Source organism: Asterias amurensis, chromosome 1 (assembly GCF_032118995.1).
Source record: "Asterias amurensis chromosome 1, ASM3211899v1".
NCBI classification, from domain to species: domain Eukaryota; kingdom Metazoa; phylum Echinodermata; class Asteroidea; order Forcipulatida; family Asteriidae; genus Asterias; species Asterias amurensis.
The window spans coordinates 28,291,720-28,311,751 of NC_092648.1; the positions used below are offsets into that span (position 1 = coordinate 28,291,720).

The 20,032-nt window shown below is 39.7% G+C and overlaps 1 protein-coding gene across 2 annotated transcripts; it reads left to right on the forward strand.

Moving 5' to 3' along the window:
• The first annotated feature begins 3,276 nt into the window (after positions 1 to 3,276).
• On the forward strand, positions 3,277 to 19,111 carry LOC139935573 (cholesterol 24-hydroxylase-like). Of its 2 annotated transcripts, XM_071930122.1 has the most exons (15): positions 3,277 to 3,658; positions 7,156 to 7,302; positions 8,269 to 8,346; positions 8,447 to 8,528; positions 9,716 to 9,879; positions 10,395 to 10,533; positions 10,903 to 11,019; positions 11,293 to 11,524; positions 11,779 to 11,851; positions 12,961 to 13,045; positions 14,844 to 14,954; positions 15,476 to 15,564; positions 15,773 to 15,839; positions 16,200 to 16,354; positions 17,638 to 19,111. In XM_071930122.1, exons 2-14 carry the CDS (start codon positions 7,163 to 7,165, stop codon positions 16,350 to 16,352), a joined length of 1,530 nt encoding a protein of 509 aa, XP_071786223.1. In that variant the 5' UTR covers positions 3,277 to 3,658; positions 7,156 to 7,162; the 3' UTR covers positions 16,353 to 16,354; positions 17,638 to 19,111. The 2 variants fall into 2 exon arrangements, with proteins under 2 accessions (XP_071786223.1, XP_071786222.1); XM_071930121.1 differs by having other exon boundaries at positions 16,200 to 19,111.
• Positions 19,112 to 20,032: the final 921 nt, after the last annotated feature.

The window sequence follows — 20,032 nt, forward strand, 5'->3', positions numbered from 1 at the left end:
TATGGGCTTGTGAAAGGGGGTCTGTACTGAAAATAACTTGATAAATTTGTATGAATTTCTCAATATATGAAATAATATAATAAAATGTATTTAGTTATTGATATACATTTAGCTCAGCACAATGTAGAACACTGGAGATTAGTGTCCACAGCGATCTTCCAAACCGTTTCAACAACTGCATCCACAACAATATCCACACTCATGTCAACAGCCGTACACAAGACTGTATCCACAACTGTATCCACAACCGTGTCCACAACCGCATCCACAACCATGTCCACAACAGTATCCACAACTGTATCCACAACCATGTCCACAACAGTATCAACAGCCGTATCCACAACTGTATCCACAACCGTGTCCTCAACCGCATCCACAACCGTATCCACAACAATATCCACAATCATATCCACAATCATGTCAACAATCGACAACCCTATCCACAACCGTATCCACAACCATATCCACAACCATGTCAACAGTCGTATACACAACCGTATCCACAACCGTATTCTCAACCATACATGTATTCACAATTATGTCAACAACCGTATACACAACAACCGTATACACAACCATAGCCACAGCAATACCTCCAATAGAAAAAAGTTTTTTGTTTTATAGTAAATAATAGTAGTAGAATAGTTCAAGTTATGATTGTTGTTTTGCACACACTGGGTATTTGATTTGTGACTTTGTTTTCTCCTGTTTTAAAGGGAGGGTATACCTTTTTAAAACTTACTTGGTAACAAGCACTGCAGCTGGGTAATGAATAAAATTTTGAAAAACATTATATTCTGTGGAATTTATCAGAACTTCAATTTTGTAATTCACTTGTGTGTTTTTTGTGTTTATCTAATTGAATGATTGTACTTACAAGTATTTTTATTACAATAAAAAACTTTCACAATATGCAAAACTATGTTGTTTAATTTATTTCCAATGGCTAGAACTTCTCCCATATTCTTTCTCAATTGTTGCCTAACCTAGAGAAATTATTCATTTGATTGACCTGTGTTCAGTCGAGGTGTACACAGATTTTGCCCATGTGCTGTGTCGCATAGACATCATCAGTTCTATTTCTACCTCCATTTTTCAACAGACATTGGTTGTCTAATGTTGTTGACAAAATCATTGCAAAAAAAATGAAACAAATTACTTTTGATGTTATTTCAAATTTAATCACGCGTTGTCAAGTGGGGAGATCCAGCTCAATATTAGACTTGTGGACAATCGGTTCCCGCGACTTAGGTGGATACTTTCAAGACAAGTGAGGGCGCCCTAAAAAAGCAGCAGCGAGTTTGGAGATCCTAGGGGCCTTTCTCCTCAAACCACGGCTTGGGCTCCGAACTTTCCGCTGTGTTCAGTTTTCCGAATGACCAAATACGGTAGCATTACGTCATGCGATGCCTGCGCACAGCAACCGAAAGTAGTCCATTTTTAGTGCCGTATTGAGTCATCCGTTACCCTCCGGTAGCTGTCATGGCGGCGTCCACCAGTCCAGTACAACTAGCGGCAAACGCGTGGATCGTATGAGTTGTTTTTTATGCAAGCAGAGTGTGACCTGCCTAAAGTTGTACCTATGAATACATGTGAAGATGGGGCAAGAGATTATGTGACTACACATAAAAGAATCGTAATATAAACAATTTGGGGTCACGGCTGAGAGAACTACAGTACTCGCCGATCGCGGCGGTATCTGACAGGTCACCCGGAAAAAACTGAACACGCCGGAAAGCTAAAACCGTTCGAACAACGTGCTGATATGTCCGACTACGTCACCCGGAAAACTGAACTAGGCGGAAGACTGAAACCGCCACACCGGCCATGGCTCAGCTCCGCGTGCTGTGTACGCAGCTTGCATTTAACCTGCATTATGGAGCAGCGCGTATTGCACGGATATCAGCACGCTGAGCCTGAGCCAGATAATGAAATGATGATCGGCGGCGCCGGCGGCGCACACCCCCAGATAATCACCGGCGGCACCCATAGATATAGAATAGAATAACTAGATCGGCCGCGCGTAAATACGCAGGTTCTGGCATGGGGGCTGCCATTGCCTATCTCCCGTGTACATTTTCTGTGCGTTGCCGTCAGCACGTGAATTTTGCCGTCAGCACGTGACATTTAGCGCGTCAAAGGCCTATCTCCCGTGTTCATTTTTGCGCGTCGCCTTTCGAACGTGAAGTTTTTACCGCGTCCATGGCGAACAATTTTATTTTCTACACAGGTAATGGCGCGTTTGTACGCGCGGCCGATCTAGTTATTTAATTCTATATTAGACCATGGGATGGGTATTGAAAAGGGGCCTATTTTGGGGGTTTCGTGGTCCCCATCTCCGGACCGCATGAAATTTGACAAACAAGGGTTTTCAATGGTACTGAATCCGAATTTGGTTGTTGCTAAGCTCTAAAACTGCACAGTTCGTGAACAGACCAACTTTTTGGTAATTTTAGGTCAAAAACAGTATGTTTTGATAACGTCTGTATATACACTGGGACTATTTACCAATCGTTCACGGCAGTGCAAGAACCTTTTCCAAGTGTTTAATGTGAACGATGTCAATTTTCCCCTTTTCTGTCCGATTAACATGCAAAGGCCTACAACAAAAACCCATGATTTTATTGATTGAACATCAAGTACAATGCCATTTGTTGTTTGTTGCTACGACGTGCGTGTGTTAAATTTTTATTATCACACGCGCGGCCGAGTAAGATGTGGGACGCAGACGCACTATTTTGTTCGTATTCCACTCGCGCTTGTGTGATAACTTATAATTTTGTCGAACGAGCCTACGAATCGGCATTCTTTTATTCAGGGGTTTGAAGAAATACTCTGTATGTTATAATGGTACAGTGTGGGAACGAAACACGATAATGCTTCGTATGACGTCACCCACATCGCAGGCTTCAGAGGATTTTTAGATCACTATTTGTCGCTGTAATTGTTTCTTTTCGGTATTCGGTGCAGGATTTTCGCCAAGCAACAGCAAGTAATAGATTTTCTGTATTTTATTTCATACCTACATACAACAATTGCGTGGTCCAAAAGTGGGTGCTACGGTTTTGAACAATTCCAGCAATCATCCCATGGTCTATATCTATAGACCTTATCGCAAATACCAATGCGCAAGCGCAGACTGTTGAATGAGGTGCATTGTGGGATAGATATGCATCAAATTTTGCTACCAGCTGGACCACAATGCACCTAATTCCAAGCTTTACGCGCGCGCCCCGGTATTTGCGAAAAGGTCTATGGCAGCACCCCCAGATATCACGCACGAATATAAAAGATCAGCGCTGGTCTTTTTTCGTGCGTGATATCTGGGGGTGCCGCGTGCGCCTTGACTAAAGGCTGTGTAGCCCTATGATACAACCATGGAGAGACCTTCATATAGCATTGTGCATGCCAAACATTGATACTACGCTACGCAGCAGCGCATCCAACCACCCATTGGAATTGCATGAGCACGGCCTCCTGGCAGTAGCAGTACATGTACCGGTAAGCATGGATGAAGTCTCTGACAACATTGAGACACTCTGAGAGAAATAGGAGTAAAGTCGTGAACAGAGCAGTCAACAAGCAGCTAGCAACCAGGTCACTTTCTGACTTGGAGTCTTACAACGTGAGATCGTCATCAGATTCAGGGGTTCAGGGGGTAAGTTCCTAAGAAACTTCAATAAAATATATTGATTATTGATGCTTAAATTAAAAATGTTCCTAAATTAGTAAATATATGATTTAATATTAGGATGGTTTTCATTCAGTGTCTTCATTTGAAGTTAAAATTGCATACAATGGGGGGGGGGGGGGGGGTCTAGGATATAAATATGGAACAAAAAACATTATTGGAAACAAAAAATATTGTATTTTTTTGGACCAGAAAAATAATCTTGAAAATCATCATTATTTAGTTGAAACTTAAGATTGCCCTTTTTATGAGCGGAGTGACCTTGGGCAAGTTATACAGTTCAGGAAATGTGCTGAGGATAGAACAGAAGGACAGGCAAACTGGTCAGGAAGGGTAGGAGCCAATGTTACTTGGCTCATCATGGAGCAATGCTGGAGACTGATGTTTTGAGGAAGGGTGTCTCGCTGGTGAATTTCAATGGCCTCCCTCTCAAATGCATTTTGGTGCCACAGCTGAATGAGAGCGATGAGCTCTGTAGCACCATAGTCAACTCGGTGGTCAGCCAAAGTATCACTTTTTGTGATAAAGTTTTTTTGGAGCAGAGGGTATTTTGGCCCCATGCCTGCTGCGTGATGGAAGATACACTGGAGAAGTGAGAATTGCTATGCGGTTCACCTTGGGTATTACTATTAGGAAACCTTTTAATTTTGGGGCGGCTTGGTGGTGTTAATGTGGTTGAAGCTGTAGCCGTTCCATACCATTGCGGTGACCCTACATGCCCTACAATCAACTTTTAAATCTCACCTCTCGAAGGTGGCTGCCAAAATTGCGACCAGAAACAATCAGATCCACAGCCTGTCTATAGTAAATCCTTGGTAGCAAATGCAGAAACACTTAGCACATCAGGGGTGGATTTCACAAAGGTAGTCCTAACTTAGGACTAGTCCTAGGCAATGCTAAGAGATAGGACCAGTCCTAAGTTAGGATGAGTTACTGGTCCTAACTTAGGACCAGTCCTATCTCTTAGCATTGCTTAGGACTAGTCCTAAGTTAGGACTACCTTTGTGAAATCCACCCCTGCACTAGCTATCTGCAGCTCTGGATGTGGCTGAGTACTGTGGTCCAGCTTGGAGGAATTGCCGTTAGCTGCTCAAACATGATTGCCTACTACTAGTCTTGAGTATTTAAAGTAAATTTCCCTGTTCAGATGATCCAAAGAAAGTGTGCCACATCAGGGTCGTCTTGGTTCAAGACTCTCCTGGATTTGTCACAAGAGGTCGCGCTATCACCCCCAACGTGCTATCAACCACGAACCGCTATCAACCACGAACCGCTACTGTTCTCTAAAGCTAAAGCATAAAAGCACACTGCACCCCGCACAAGTTTCTGGTAACTGATCACCCCATCATGCATCCACCTCCCGGGATTGGACCTTCCCCTTGATCGATGGTTCCTTCTGAACCAGTTCCACAATGACTCGTCACTCCGAATGGCCATCTCCTCACTCCAACTGACCAATTCGTCACCCTGACTGGCGAACTCACAATTCCCACCGGCCAACTCCTAACCCCGATTGCCCAACTCGTCACTCTGACTGGCCAACTCCTCACTCCGACTTGGCAACTCAAAACTGCGACTGGGCGACTCCTCACTCTGTCTGGCCAATTCGTCACTCGGACTGGCTAAGTCACAACTCTGGCTGGCCAACTCACAACTCCCACTGGCCAAATCGACACTCCGACTAGCCAATGCGTAACTCCAACAAACCAACTCACAAGAATAACTCTGACTGGCCAAGTCATAACTCTGATAGCAATACTCTAAACAAATTGTGAAGTTTGATTGGTCGAGATCAATCATGTGACGCGCAACAAAAACGCACGTTACATGGCTCGACGGGCCGGGTAACATGAAAAGTGATGTACACCGGTGTACATCACCTTGATCGTTCCCAGCATTGGTCGATTTCCAGCGCTGTGTCCGAAACAACCGATGGTTTGAGGGAATTGTTTCTTGTTCGTCTGCTTATTAAACAATGAATAGTCCGTCGTAATAATGTTTGAAGATGACAACAGAACTTTGAGAAGAGAAATAACAATTATACAAAGGTATAACAAAACAATTGTTGCACGCTGTGACTGGGGTCCATGGGTTTTGTACACCCTCGAGGGGAAATGGCACCCTCGGCTTCGCCTCGGGTTCCATTTCTCCCCTCGGGTGTACAAAACGCCATAGACCCCGTCACAGCGTGCAACAATTGTATACTGGCCAACTACTCACTCCAACTTGCCAACTCACAACTCCGATTGCCCAACTCGTCACTCACACTTCAACAGACCAACTCACAAGAATAACTCTGACTGGCCAAGTCACAACTCTGACTGACCAACTCATCACTCCGACACAACTCTGACTGGCCAACTCACAATTCCCACTGGCCAACTCCTCTCACCAATTGTCCAATGGTCACTCCGACTGCCCAATTCGTCACTCGTACTGGCCAACTCGCAACTTCAAAGAGTCAACAACTCACAACAATAACTCCGACTGGCCAACTTACAACTCCGACTGACCAACTTGACACTCCAACTGGCCAAGTCACAACTCTGACTGGCCAACTCACAACTCCCACTGGCAAACTCCTCACTCTGGTTGCCTAACTCCTCACTCTGACTGGCCAACTCACAACTCCGACTGACCAACTTGCTTGGTGCGCATTAACGGTTGACTGGCAAGCATCCATCTAGCCCAATATTTGTATATGATGTAGCCTGAACACTTCACTGTGTGTGGCCAAGGAAGGGTGTAGTCTATGGTGTAGTCCACTCTCAATGTAGTAAGCATCGTACCAGCCAATTATACAGTCTTAAAACATCTGGGGGGTTTTGCGGGAAAACATTTTTTTTTCTCTGAAAAAAGTGGCAATCAGTTTAAGTGTTTCCAGCATCTCAAACAATAGCCTAAACACAGGTTTAAAGGTATTATTAACTTTGTCTTGAGATCATCCAGTCAGTGCGCTAAATAGTGGGACCCAGCACTAGTGTAGCCACTAGCCTGACATAGTTTTAGCCATGGATTTACCAAACCAGGCCATGACTCTGATTATTTTAGATTGACCAGAATCTTTGAGAGTAGATTCTTTCATTTTTGTCTACAGGGTACTGCCAGTGTATCCTTCAATTTCTCATCTCCTGTGTCACATCACTTTAATATGTTTTGACTTAAGGCTGTACGTCACTTCACAACATATCGTTTGGAGTTTGGACTATAGCCTTACATAAGATTGCAATGCCTGACTAGACATGATGCTTTGTTTTTGAAAGGGCAAGGGCACCAAGACATCAATGAATAAGCACTGTGTTGCCATTTGAGTGTGACTATGGATGCGCGCTCCACACACCCCTGCCTAGCGTTTTAAATACAAGAGTTGTGTGTAACACAAACTCTTCATCTGACTCTTGCAGTCATTCCCTTCTCATTTATAGATAATAGCTCTTTGTATCAATTGTCATTTTTCTTTTCAGTTCAGCAATGGCATCAATCAGTGAGTTGCTTGTGATGACGTTTGGGTCAGTGTTCTTGGTTTGTCTTATTGCGTTCATTGCTTCGGTGTTGTTTCTGCATTACAGACATTCCAAATACAGTCATATCCCAGGCCCCAAGCGGAGAAGGTGAGTAAGGGTTTTCCAAAGATTAAAAACATCATCGTTTATTTGTAGTATGTGAAAGGTAATACTGATCCTTGAAAGGTTACTGATCCTTTGTAATAGTGGAACCATTTTTTTTCTTCTGTGAAATGTTTCTCTCTGAGTCTGAAATGAGGTTATTTTCAAGAAAACTGTATTTGAAAACCTACAAAAAAAGCAACAGGTTACTACAAAAATTGTTGTTTTTCACTTTTTTCCACACAATGTCCACAGATTTACATTAAACTTGCACAGTTTGAAGATATTGACGGTAGAAAGCTTCCCTGAAAATATTACTTGCTGAGGCGCTGTAGTTTTTGAAAAATATTCATGAGTAAAACCAAAAAAATGTAATGAAAATAATTTTCCTCTCAGTGATCATGAGACCAAAAATATTTTAGCAGGTGAAAACGTTGTTTCATGACATTGTTTTGCTCATTTCACAAAAACTACAGCACCTCGGCAACTAATATTTTAAAGGATTTGGGTACTTGAAGATAATGATAGTTCAAAGTGTACCTTAAAATATAAATTGCTAAAGGCTGTAGTTTTTTAGAAATGAGTAAAACACTGTCATGAAAAAAAAAAAACGTTTTTACATGCTACAATTATTTTCGTCTCTCGATCACTGAGACTAAAATTATTGTCATGTCATTGTTTTACTCATTTCTCAAAAACTACAGCTCCTCAGCAAGTAATATTTTCAGGGAATCTTTCTACTATCATTATCTTCAAACTGTGTAAGTTTAATGTAAATCTGTGGACATTGTGTTTTGTGTTACAAAAAGTACCCAAATCCTTTAAAAGGTCTTGTGTTTTGTATTTTTAATTTGTTTAATAATACATTACTGAGGAATATATCTTTAATTTACAAAATTTGTATTTATAAATGTTTTCTCTGAGTCTGTAAAACTCAATCACTACTGAGCAGCTTTTTGTTTTCTTTTGAAGCTTTTTCTTGGGAAACATTCAAGATGTCAAGGAATACATTGACAAGGACAAGTTATTTGAAGATGCCATGAAGGACTGGTGAGTTCGGTAACAAAGACACTAACTACTATTTTTCTGTGGTATCAAATATTTGTAGTTTTAGAGTAAATGCTGTTTTTGTTTTTGCTTTTTCTTCCAGGGGAGACCAGTTTGGTGATGTGATTGTGTTTTGGTTCCTTCATAGGTGTATTGTGAATTTCTTTGATACTCAGGCTATTAAGGTATGCCCCACAAAAGGACGATATTGTTTGTCCAGGTTCTGTCTAGATATAATAAATAAATAATATTATAAAACTTAGAATCGCCCTATAAGGATACAGTACAAAAACCTACAAAAAAATTGAAATACATTGTCCAGCATTTTAACATTTTCATGCAGGCAGCAGGCAGCAGGCGGCTTACAAACCACTCATGAGTAAGGGAATAAAAGGATAGCGATGAGTTCTTACACGGCCGTTTAAAGCCGGCAGGGTCGAATTGCCGTGTGATAAAGGCCTGAGCCGAAGGCGAATTAGCGCCTGGCAACGACCCGGCAAGGTTTTAAACGGTGGTTTAAGAACAAGTCACTACTCTTTTATTCCCATTCATAAATGCCCTTTTGTTAAAAAGCGTTAAAAGATACAATTACAGACACGTTGACTATTGAAAATTTGAGGTTTAAAATATTTTTTCAAAAAACTTTGTGAAGAGTCTGTTGCGCGTTGGTTTTGTGTACGCGCGCGCTTAGAAATAGATTACTAGTAGCTATTAGTAGTTACTAGTAGCTATGAATTGCGTTCCGCATGATAATCTTGCCAGCCGGTTATAAACACTGGTCATTATCAACCGTTTAAACACCCCCTGTGACGCGCTCTCCACCAATAGGAGTAGAGAAACTGTGGGGGGTATTTATAAATAAAAGTTTATAATATTGTGCAAAACACATAATGTGTATAAATGGGCCCTTTTTAGTGAAATATGTAAATTGTACAAAGCGTGCGCACTAACATTTTGGTTGGCAAAATCCCTCAATCACTGTGCCCCGGATTATCTCTCCTTTCACTCCAGACCTGTTCTTATTCTCTTCGCTCTTCTACTGGTAAACCCCTTTCAGTTCACAAAACCCATCAACTTGCAGGTGACAGGGCCTTTTCTTTTGCTCCGTGATTATGGAATAACTTACCTATCCTCACCAGAAACTCCAAGTGTCCCAGCCTTCAAACGGGCTCTCAAAACCAACCTTTTCCCCTCTTCGTAGCTGGTCGTCTTTGTCTTTGTTCTGTCTTTTCCCCCTTCTTTTTTCAGTGCCTTGCATGCTTTATAAATACTGTTGTTATTATTATTATTATTTACACAGCGTCCATTTCAAATCAGGATTCAAGAAATCTACCAAAATTGGAGACTGATCCCTTGTTTTGTTTTTTAATAGGAAATACTTGTGACAGGTAGTCTAATATACCCAAAAGGTTGGACCTATGATGGCCTCGCTACGGTCTATGGTGCACGATATCTTGGCCATGGGCTTTTGACAGAGCAAGATCATACATTGTGGGCCAAACGACGGGATATATTCAACCCTGCATTCAGTCGAAGGTAAGGTTATTCAATGCTTGGATTGCAAATTGGCTTAGCACAGAAAAGCTCAAGGCGCACTTTCATAAACCTGCTAAGCACAGACAAATCTCGAAAAAATAAATGAAACATTTTACCAACCAAAATACCATTAGTGTATATTTGTCACTGATCCCCTGCTAATCTTTACTTAGCAGAAAATTTTACTGAAGCACTTGGCAATGAGAAATTTTGAACTTTAATCTGAATTCTGCTTGTTGAAGAAAATCAGCTGTTATGTGTTAACACTATAAAGAAATCTGGCTCTTCAATCTGGTTTTCCATTGCTGAGGACACTGTTCCTAACAACTCTGTGAAATCTAAACCCTAGAGGTTTTACCAAAGGGTGAAAATGTCATTATTTTAACACGTACACCTCCTAAACTGTTGATCCTAGTTTCAGACCTTTTCGCTGCTGATATTCTACTCCTGCTAAGCAGAAAATGTTTACTTAATACTTATTACTAAAGTATCAATGAAAATGTTCACCTCCACAGCTACCTGAAGACTTGTATTAGTCAGTTCAACGCAAGCTCGGACCTGCTGGTTAAGCACCTGAGTGCTAGTGCAGATGGCAAGAAGAATGTGCATCTCTTGGACCAGCTGAACAAGGCAACCATTGACATCATCGCAAAGGTATGCATTTAAGATCTCATAATATGCATCATGCTTTGAGCTTAGAACAACTGGTAGTCAACATTGATATCTTTGTCAAAGAGCTGTATCGCAGTGCACTTCATGTGCCCAACAAATACATGAAATAACAAACAAAGCTCAATCAGTCATCAGAGTTCCAAGAATTAAACACCCTTTAATGTTTTTTACTGCAAATATTGTTTGCATTTCAAGAAAGTTTCAGAGTTTTCCACCATGACCATCTTTATCATTACTAGACCAAGCCAAGTCTAATAATAATAATAAAATAGTATTGTTATAGCACCTTATGCCAGGCCTCAACGCGCTTTCCAATTTCATCTTTTCACTTCTTTACTTTTGTTTTCTTAGGTTGCCTTCGGAGTAAATTTCCATCAGTTTGATCCTGAAAAGATAACATCGTTTAATAAGGAGTTCAACATCGCCCTTAAAGGCATGAAAACACAGTTTGAAAATCCATGGAATAAGGTACAGCGAATTTGTAACACTTTCTTGGTCCTTGTGATTTCTTGGTGTGTTGTGGCTGAGCTGTTAAGAACACCGGACTCAAGTTCTTGTGTTCCTGATCTGCAGAGTGTGGGTTCAAGTCCTAGTTATGGGACTTGTGTCCTTGAGCAAGATACTTTACCATAATTAGTTTTTCTTTCAGTTTGGGCATAAAGATTGTAGGTCCTGCGTACTGGGATTAGTATTGCAAAAAACATATGGTTTTAAAAATTGTTTTATCTTATTTACTTCTAGTACAACCCGTCCAAAACGCAGCGTGATTACCGTGCAAAAGTCCGCCACGCCATTGGTGTCTTACGTGAAACTGGACAAGAGATCATAGCCAATCAGATAAGCGCTCTTGGTCGGGGGGAGCAGCTGGGTAACAACATCCTTGCGTTCATCCTTGAAGCGTCTCAAGCTTCTTCTTCTGGAGCTCTAGACATGGACGAGATGGTGGATGAGTTTACAACTTTCTTCCTTGCTGGTAAGGATAAGAAAACAAATTTAAACCGCTGAAACATGTAACTTTATCAGGTAGCTTACCCCTCAGAGCTGCTAACTCTCCCTGCTTTGGCAAAAGGTTTCCTGAAAATAAACCAATCTTTCCATGATCTGATGAACAAATTTGAAAATCTTCCTGATAATGGAATCTTTCACCCCATTTTGTTGTACAAAGTTTGATTGATGTACATAATGTCTATTAGCATCCCTATTAACTTCTTCTCTCTCCTCTGTCAGGTCAAGAGACAACTGCTAACCTGTTGGCCTCAACGATGATACAACTTTGTCAGAATCCAGAAGTCATGTACAGGTAAATACTTTCATTTCTGTTTAGTTTTCAGTTTGTAAACATACTGTTTTTAATTTGGGCTGGAACAACCAAATCAGGTTGTTTTTTTTATTGTTTTTTTTTAGGTTTTCAGACATTTTCTCAAATATGACTTCATGTCAGCGGAACGAGTTTCAAAGATAAATTGGTTTTTGAATAAACTTCATCATCAGTAAGCTTTCTGACAAAAATTGAATTATATATTTCTTTTTATTGATATGTTGATAATACAAACATTAACCTTATCTAATTCATAAGAAAATATTTGTTACTAAGGGAATCAATGTGTGGTGAAGAGGTTTTCAACTAGTGGTTTAATCCCAACGAGGTCTGGTTCTTGATAATTTTACCGAGACGAAGTAAAATAAATGTAAAAATTATAATTGTTCAATGATTACTTTCAACACAACACCCCTCCAGCTATGAAATGGTAAGGCCCTCCTCCGCCCTCGGGTAAACAACTCCTCATAAGGAAATGCTGTGCGCGTCTCGCGTATCGCGTGATGTGGCACAACTGTCCCGGCCGTTGCTCTCGACCAATAGGAATGAAGAAACTGTCTTATAAGCACAGGTGCAAGCTCACGTGTCACGCCCATGTTTCAACACTTTTTACTGGTCATAAACAAAGGTTTATACACACTCGTGACGCGCTCTCCACCAATAGGAATAGTGAAACTGTCTAAGGTATTTATGAATGTACATTTAAAATGGATGAATGTTTGAATTTAGATTTACATTTTAGTTTGGACATCAATTTTTTGTGCAAAACATTTATGCAGTCTCAATTATTTTGGGAAATTTGTCTGAGTTTGTTTTCCAGACACAAAACTAAGTTTACATATTAGACATTCAACAGCACAATAAGCGCAAACAACAGGATAGACAGGAAATAAGAAGAAATGTTCAGATTTAGATGTGTGGAAAAACCCTGGCAATCAGGATGGGGCTGAAAACCCAGTCTGCATGCAGGGCTCCGGTCTGAGGTGGGGTTTGAACCAGGGTCCCTGGAGTATATGACAGGGAAAGAAACCACTGAGCCAACCTGACCCACATATCAGATAATAACTGAGATGTGTACTGCTCAATTACAGATTGAAAACTGAAGTCGATGCCGTTGTCTCCACTAAAGAGTTTATCCCGTATGAGGATCTGTCCAAGTTGGAATACATGGTGGCCGTAAGTAAATTTCAGAGGACATTCTAGAAGCAGTCACTCCAGTCGTCAAAGTGACCGACCACTCGAGCCTCAGGGTCCTGGTTTAAAAAGTTTTACCTTTTTGTGGTAATAATTTCCCAACTTTAATTGCCTTGGTGCGCAGCCACAATTATGGGTACAATTTGTTGCATTGTGCCCTTGAGCAAGGCACTTAACCATAACTGCTCCATAAATAGATGGGAAGGTAGTTCATCATGCTACCAGTATTTGCCAGGCTCCTGGTGGATGTACCCATGCTTACATCCTTACAGACTGTGACGGGGGTAACCTAGACTTGATTCAAGTCCCATTCTCGTGTGAGAGGTCCCTAAGCTATTACCTCAACTTACTATGAAAAACCCATAGCATACAGTACAGTGCGCTCGCCGTCAAAATGTGGTCCCGAGAATGGGACTTGACGAGGTCGTTTCTTACTCTGCACGTTGTTATTGGAAAATCTCCCCAAATGGGGAGATGTACAAAACCAATGGGAGCGCGGAAGCGCTGCCCTGCCGGTAAAGTCATTATACTCTGTGACATCACAGTAGAAGCCGTTGTAAGGCACGCATCTATGTGCCTCACGCATGTGGGGCGGGTAAACTCATTAGCCGGCAAGGGGGTGTCGGTGTCATAAGTCGTTTTATTGCACTTCCCAAAATTCTAATTTTGCAAACAAAACCGACCCCAATGTATGTTACAACGTATCACTTAAATTCAAATGAACATTTAGTGCTTTCTTTTTTATAATTAATTGGTTATTAAAAAATGTATTTCAATAATCAACTAAGTACTTAACCCACAAGTGACAAATGAACTAGTCTTCTTTTTGGGTGCGTTTGATTGGTCAAAACGTAACAATGTTACATATTCATAAGTGAATACATTTACATACCAGGTGACTGCTACATCGTGAAGTCCCGCATGCGGAATAGGTTTTAATAGATGTTAAATTTGCATCGGGGATAAAGAATATTAATTTTGGTTTTGGAATGCAGAGCATCACAAAACAGTAGTTTCCTGGGGATGACACGGGATTGGGACTTGAGTCAAGTCTAGGGATAACCCTGTCTCAGCCCCAGGATTTGGTGGCAACATGCCCTTGCTTGCAGTTGATTTTAGTGGATATCGCAAATTGGTTATGTGTAGCCCTCGCCATTCGGCCATTCGTATGTTAGGCCATATCTCTTTAAAGGCAGTGGACACTATTGGTAATTACTCAAAATAATTATTGGCATAAAACCTTACTTGGTGACGAGTAATGAGGAGAGGTTGATGGTATAAAACATTGTGAGAAACGGCTCCCTCTGAAGTGCCATAGTTTTAGAGAAAGACGTAATTTTCCATGAATTTGATTTAGAGACCTCACATTTAGAACTTGAGGTCTCGAAATCAACCATCTAAACACACACAACTTCGTGTGACAAGGGTGTTTTTTCTTTCATTATTATCTTGCACGTTCGATGACCAATTGAGCTCAAATTTTCACAGGTTTGTTATTTTATGCTTATGTTGAGATACACCAACTGTGAAGGCTAGTCGTTGACAATAACCAATAGTGTCCACTGCTTTTAAAAGCAAAACTTTAAAAAAACAGATGCTACTTCCCACAAATTACTCAACCACAATGTCTTGACGCGTATCTATAGTTCACAGCAGTGCAAATTTCATGCACTAGCCTAAAGTAATGAACCCCACCTGACCAAGCCAGGATACAAAACCGGCAAGGGGGAATTCTTTAGGGATACAGATATTATAAGTTCTTGTCTCGCTCTTTCGGAAGGTTTTGAAGGAGACCCTTCGTCTGCGTCCCCCTGCAACTGGATCAATGAGGATTACAACATCGGACTGTGTCATCTCCAACACCAAGATACCCGCATCCACCATCCTTGGGGTAGAGTATTCTTAATAATGTTCAATCATTCATTCCCACATGCTGGATCTTTTCTCTGTAACAAACTTCTTCAAGATATTTGTTATATTTCCTATGTTCACACTTTCAAAGTTACTTTCAAGATGTATTTCCATAACTTGATTGGTTTGTTGCTATCCATTGTTACTCGTTGCATGTTTTCTGCAATTGTTTCTCTGAAGCATTTTGGTCACATTATTAAACTCAGAGATATAAATGCAGAAGACGTCACGTGCCTTTCACCTAGTTTGGGACGGGTTTGAATCCTTGTTATGATTTGCTACCACTAAACAAATTTGTTCGATGCCTCTTGTTGATGATCTAGAAGGAATAGTGCTATACAAATCCTATTATTATTTGACAGTGCTCAGACATCGAAATTCAACTTCTTATTTATTATTTTAAAATTATTACCTGACACTTGAATCCATACCTGAATCAATCGTTTAGAATCTTTTTCTTTTTTTTGGTTTGTAACAAAATGATTCCCCTCTGTTTTCTAGGTTTCATTCTATGCCAGTGGAAGAAGTGAGAAACATTGGAAGAACCCGTTGGAGTTTATCCCGGATCGATTCCTTCATGGCAATGAAAGGTGAGTATCCAAAACAAATTGGCTATCCAGACAGCAACAACAGAACAACCTTAGAGTATTTATTGTCAAGCCCAGGGCAGCCTCAGCTTCTACTGGTAAAGGTCAAATTGAAAAATTTAATTTATGTTAACGTGTCGGTGCAGTACGTGTTGGGTGTTTTGTAGGCTTCTGGATCAATTGATGGTTTTATAATGTTTTTCTCCTCAAGTACATCAGGTGCCTTCACCCCATTTTCGATTGGACCAAGAAACTGCATCGGTCAACAATTTGCACTGGTGAGTGTCTCCTTTTAATTGGTTCCAATCAAAAGTCAACAAACGACCAATTTATTCAATTGTTGTCAAAGGATGTTCACATATTTTGTCTGGATCTCAACATCATGTTATGTCTATCAGCCTTGACAATGATCCACGTTACATGTATGTATTACACTGTCTGAGGCATAACGCAAATGTTTTGTAGGATTTTCGTTAGAAGCCACATCACCTGTTGAAATGTACGTGTTCGGAGAAAATTCTCTTAAAAAAGTTTAAAACTACCTTCCACTTTATAAATGGAAAAAAAAAAAATCTGCTCTATTGTATTCAATTGTTCTTTGTTCAACCTGAAATTATCTAAAATTATATTTTGAACAGATCGAGGCTCGTGTCCTCCTGGCTAAGCTTATCCAGCATTACAACTTTAGTCTGGTTCCCGGACAGTCCCTGGGCTACATTGTGGAGACAACAATGAAACCTATAGATGGGTGCCAGGTTTACCTCACCCCAGCCAGCTCAAACCAACAATAGACGTGAGTGTAAAATCAAATACTTTGTCTGTTATGAAATGGAAAACTAGTTTTAAACATCTAAACTATCACTAAAGCTCATAGTGTACAATGTAGTCAGGTTTATTTCTAATCTCAAAAGTACTTATTTTGCATCACCCCCCCCCCCCCACCCCCTAGCCTTAATCAAGGCGCACGCGGCGGCGGCACCCCCAGATATAATGCACGAAAAAAGACCAGTGGAGCTGCGAAACGACTTTAACAACTCTTTTATCTAAAATAGTTATTCATATATGCACCTTCTGTGTGTTGCTTTCAGCACATGACTTTTTAGTGCAGTACATTATGCATTACATTTCTCCCACCAAAATCTGTGGCAAAAAGTGAAGAAAAAACATAAGGCCCAAAAACGAGTTGCTAAAGGTGTTTTGCAGCTCCGCCACTCGCACTTTTTTTTTCCTTGTCAAGTTCATGTGTGATATCTGGGGTCGTGCAACATCTGGGGGTGCCTTGTGCGCCTTGACTAACGGCTACCCACCCCCCAGTAACACCACTGTTTACAAGGCAAGTTTTTTAATTGCAATTTTCTTACATAAATCATTTCGATTGTTTGGATGTCGTACATATTGTTCTATTACTTAATGTTGTTTTAGGTCACTTGTTTGTTAAAATTTGCATCATAATGTATATAAATAACAGAGAATTCATTCACTATTTTTCACTACGTAGTCTATATTCATGAAATGAAGATGTTATATCTCTAAAAATTGTTTATGTGAACAATTTTATTACAAGAATGTCAACAATCGGGGTATGTATTATCAAATTATTCAAAGAAACCAAATTTTGTGTAAACTACTTAATGGATCAAATTGAGTGTTGTAATCCAAAATAGAATACAGATTGCTTTACATTCCAGTGATTTATAGTTCTGGTTTAGTAGACACTTGCATAGGCCACTATCATTGAGGTCAAATGATGTGCATGGTGTACACATGGGCCCTCAATGAAGGCGATGTTTGGGCTTGTGAAATAGACCTTATCGCAAATACTCGGTACGCGCGCTGTAGGCGTGGAATAAGGTGCATGCTGGTCTAGCTAGCGATCAGGTTTGATCCCTAGCTAGACCAGCATGCACCTCATTCAAAAGTTAGCGCTTGTGCAATGGGTATTGTAACAAAGGGTCTATAATGACAACTGGTAATTTGATAAATTTGTATGAATTTCTCTAAACTGGATACTTATAATATAATATAAAATAATATAGTACAATTAATTATTCAGTTGTTGATTTATATTTTACTCAGCACAAGGTGGAACACTGTAGATTACACTAGTATCCACAACGTTATCCACAACTGTATCAACAATCATGTCAACAACGGTATACACAACCATAGCCACAGCAGTACCTCCAATAGCAAAAGGTTTTATGTGATATAATAAATAAAAGTAGTTGACTAGTTTTAACTTGTAGTGCTTTATATTGGGTATTTGATTTGTGATGTTGTTTTCTCCTATGTTAAAGTCACCTGGAAGTAGGATTTTTTCAAAATAAAGCTTTTGTCACTAATATATGTGTTTTGATGAGTGGAATGTGAATAAACAGTTAACTAAGGTTTTAAAAAATCAGTTCTTATGTTATTTACAAATTTAAGAGTAGACCCCGACCCGAGAGGGCGCTGTTCGTGACGTCAATCAAGGTAGACTTTGCCTGTAATGCGTAGAGTAAACACAATTGCAAAAAAAAAAAAAAAAAAAAAAAAAAAAGTTTTTTTCCGGCAATGCCGACCAGGTGTATTGCTGCTGAATGCAGAAAAACACTTTTTGAAATGTACCAACTCACGACTTGGACGTACATGTACTTTGCAGTGTGTTTACTATACCATTGCAGGCAAAGTCTGCCTCGATTGACGTCACAAAAGGGGTAGGCGGAGTCAGCCCCCCAAACAACTTTATATATTTTTTAAACATATAAATCGTGACAAACAATTACTAAAAAAATTGTTTTATTGTTCGTAAGCATATACTCTTGTTTGAAAGAAAAAAAATTATATTTCCAGGTGACTTTACAGGGAGGGTTTACCTTAAAGTAATTACTTCAATATTTACCACATAAACTTCTTGGTAAGACACACTGCAGCTGTTGATAATGTATAACATTTTGAAAAACAAATGCTTCTATGGAATGTGGTTTAAGAGAAAAGGATTCAAAAACATGTCAATCTGCGAAACGTTTCTTAGATTGTGTACTAACCGTTATCAACCGCCATATTTGATCAAATGTGCACGCGTGCAAGGTTATCATTGGCTAAGAGCTGTGCGTAGATCGTACATGTATGCACTTTTGCATTGTTTATACATCAAACATGGGGGTTGATGACGTAGTGCAATCCATCTATTCCAACGAGGGATTAATGTTCCCATGTGCACATAACCACTCCAGATTTTTGGCAATATCTATAAAAAATATCACAGGTAAGTTTTTTGTGGATATATCTACATTTATATAATAAGATTAAAACAACCAAGCCATTCCAAAAACCATTTTCATGTAATTATTTCTAAGGTATATATATATTTTTATATATAGGCTGTGTATCTTAATGAGATAATACCTTGTTAGCGTATATCTATTGCTGGTCATGTCGTGTTTGTAGTTTAAAAACGTAGCCTAAAAGTATTCAATTTTACTGCCATTGTTTCCAAATTAACCAGTTATGCACACCACAGCACAAAGTCACAGAGCTTAATTTTTTTAATAAAAAAAAATTCACAATATGCAAACTATGTAAAACTATGTTGTTTATTTTTTGTAAACGCTTCCTTGGTCTATTTTGTTAAATATTGGCCAAGAGAAAGATTGTGTCAAAATGTGTGTTGCAAGTCCAGCAAAAGTCAACTTGGCAATGTCATTGGTCATCTGGTGGTCAGTATAGGTCATTTAATAAGGAATAATTATTTACAATTGCTAGACCTTCATCCACCTTCCTTGGTTGATTACAACCGCCGGTCACCTATCGGTTAGCTGTGGTCCCTATTAATATTTACACAATTCTTCTCCCACAATCTGTGATAGTCGATTGCAGGCTTACTTGGTCCGATGCTTCATTGGCTCAAGCTACATTTGAAGTGTACCAGTACACTGATTTTTCCCAGTGTTCACTATCGTCTGCAGTATAGAGTGATCATTGTTTAAAAAAAAAAAAACTTTGCCAAAGGTAGTGGTAATTTGTATTAATATTTACAAAAAGCTCCATCTCCCACTCGGCCGATTGCAGGCTTACTTTGTTTGATGCTTTATAGGCATGCGGAATGATGAGGAAATATTCTGGCCGATAGTAACAATAACCAATATAGAACTTTCTTTTGTTGATAAACAAACCGCCTTGGTTGGCATGGTCGGCCGAATGTTAGTAAAACACTAAATCGTAAAAACAGATGTTTCCACAAAATTCAACATTTTCTGCAAATGTTCGTATAAATAAAATACCTCTCATGATAAGTTGCTTTGTTTTAAACAACATCAACAAATTTTGAAACATTGTTACCAAAAATAGCGATCTATTCTTGATTTGCACTTATGGCTTTCTATAGTTTTCCAATCTGGGTTGGCAAAAACTCGGGCTGTGATGTTGCAAAAGAAAGGTCTATTGCTATTAAAAAAAAAAATTCTGCGCTTACGGACTCCTTGAGGCACAC

Coding starts and splice junctions, on each gene's coding strand:
- LOC139935573 (XM_071930121.1), top strand. CDS start 7,163: ATGGCATCAATCAGTGAGTTGCTTGTGATGACGTTTGGGTCAGTGTTC. Junction 7,303..8,268: donor CCAGGCCCCAAGCGGAGAAG/GTGAGTAAGGGT, acceptor TTTCTTTTGAAG/CTTTTTCTTGGGAAACATTC. Junction 11,525..11,778: donor TACAACTTTCTTCCTTGCTG/GTAAGGATAAGA, acceptor CTCCTCTGTCAG/GTCAAGAGACAACTGCTAAC.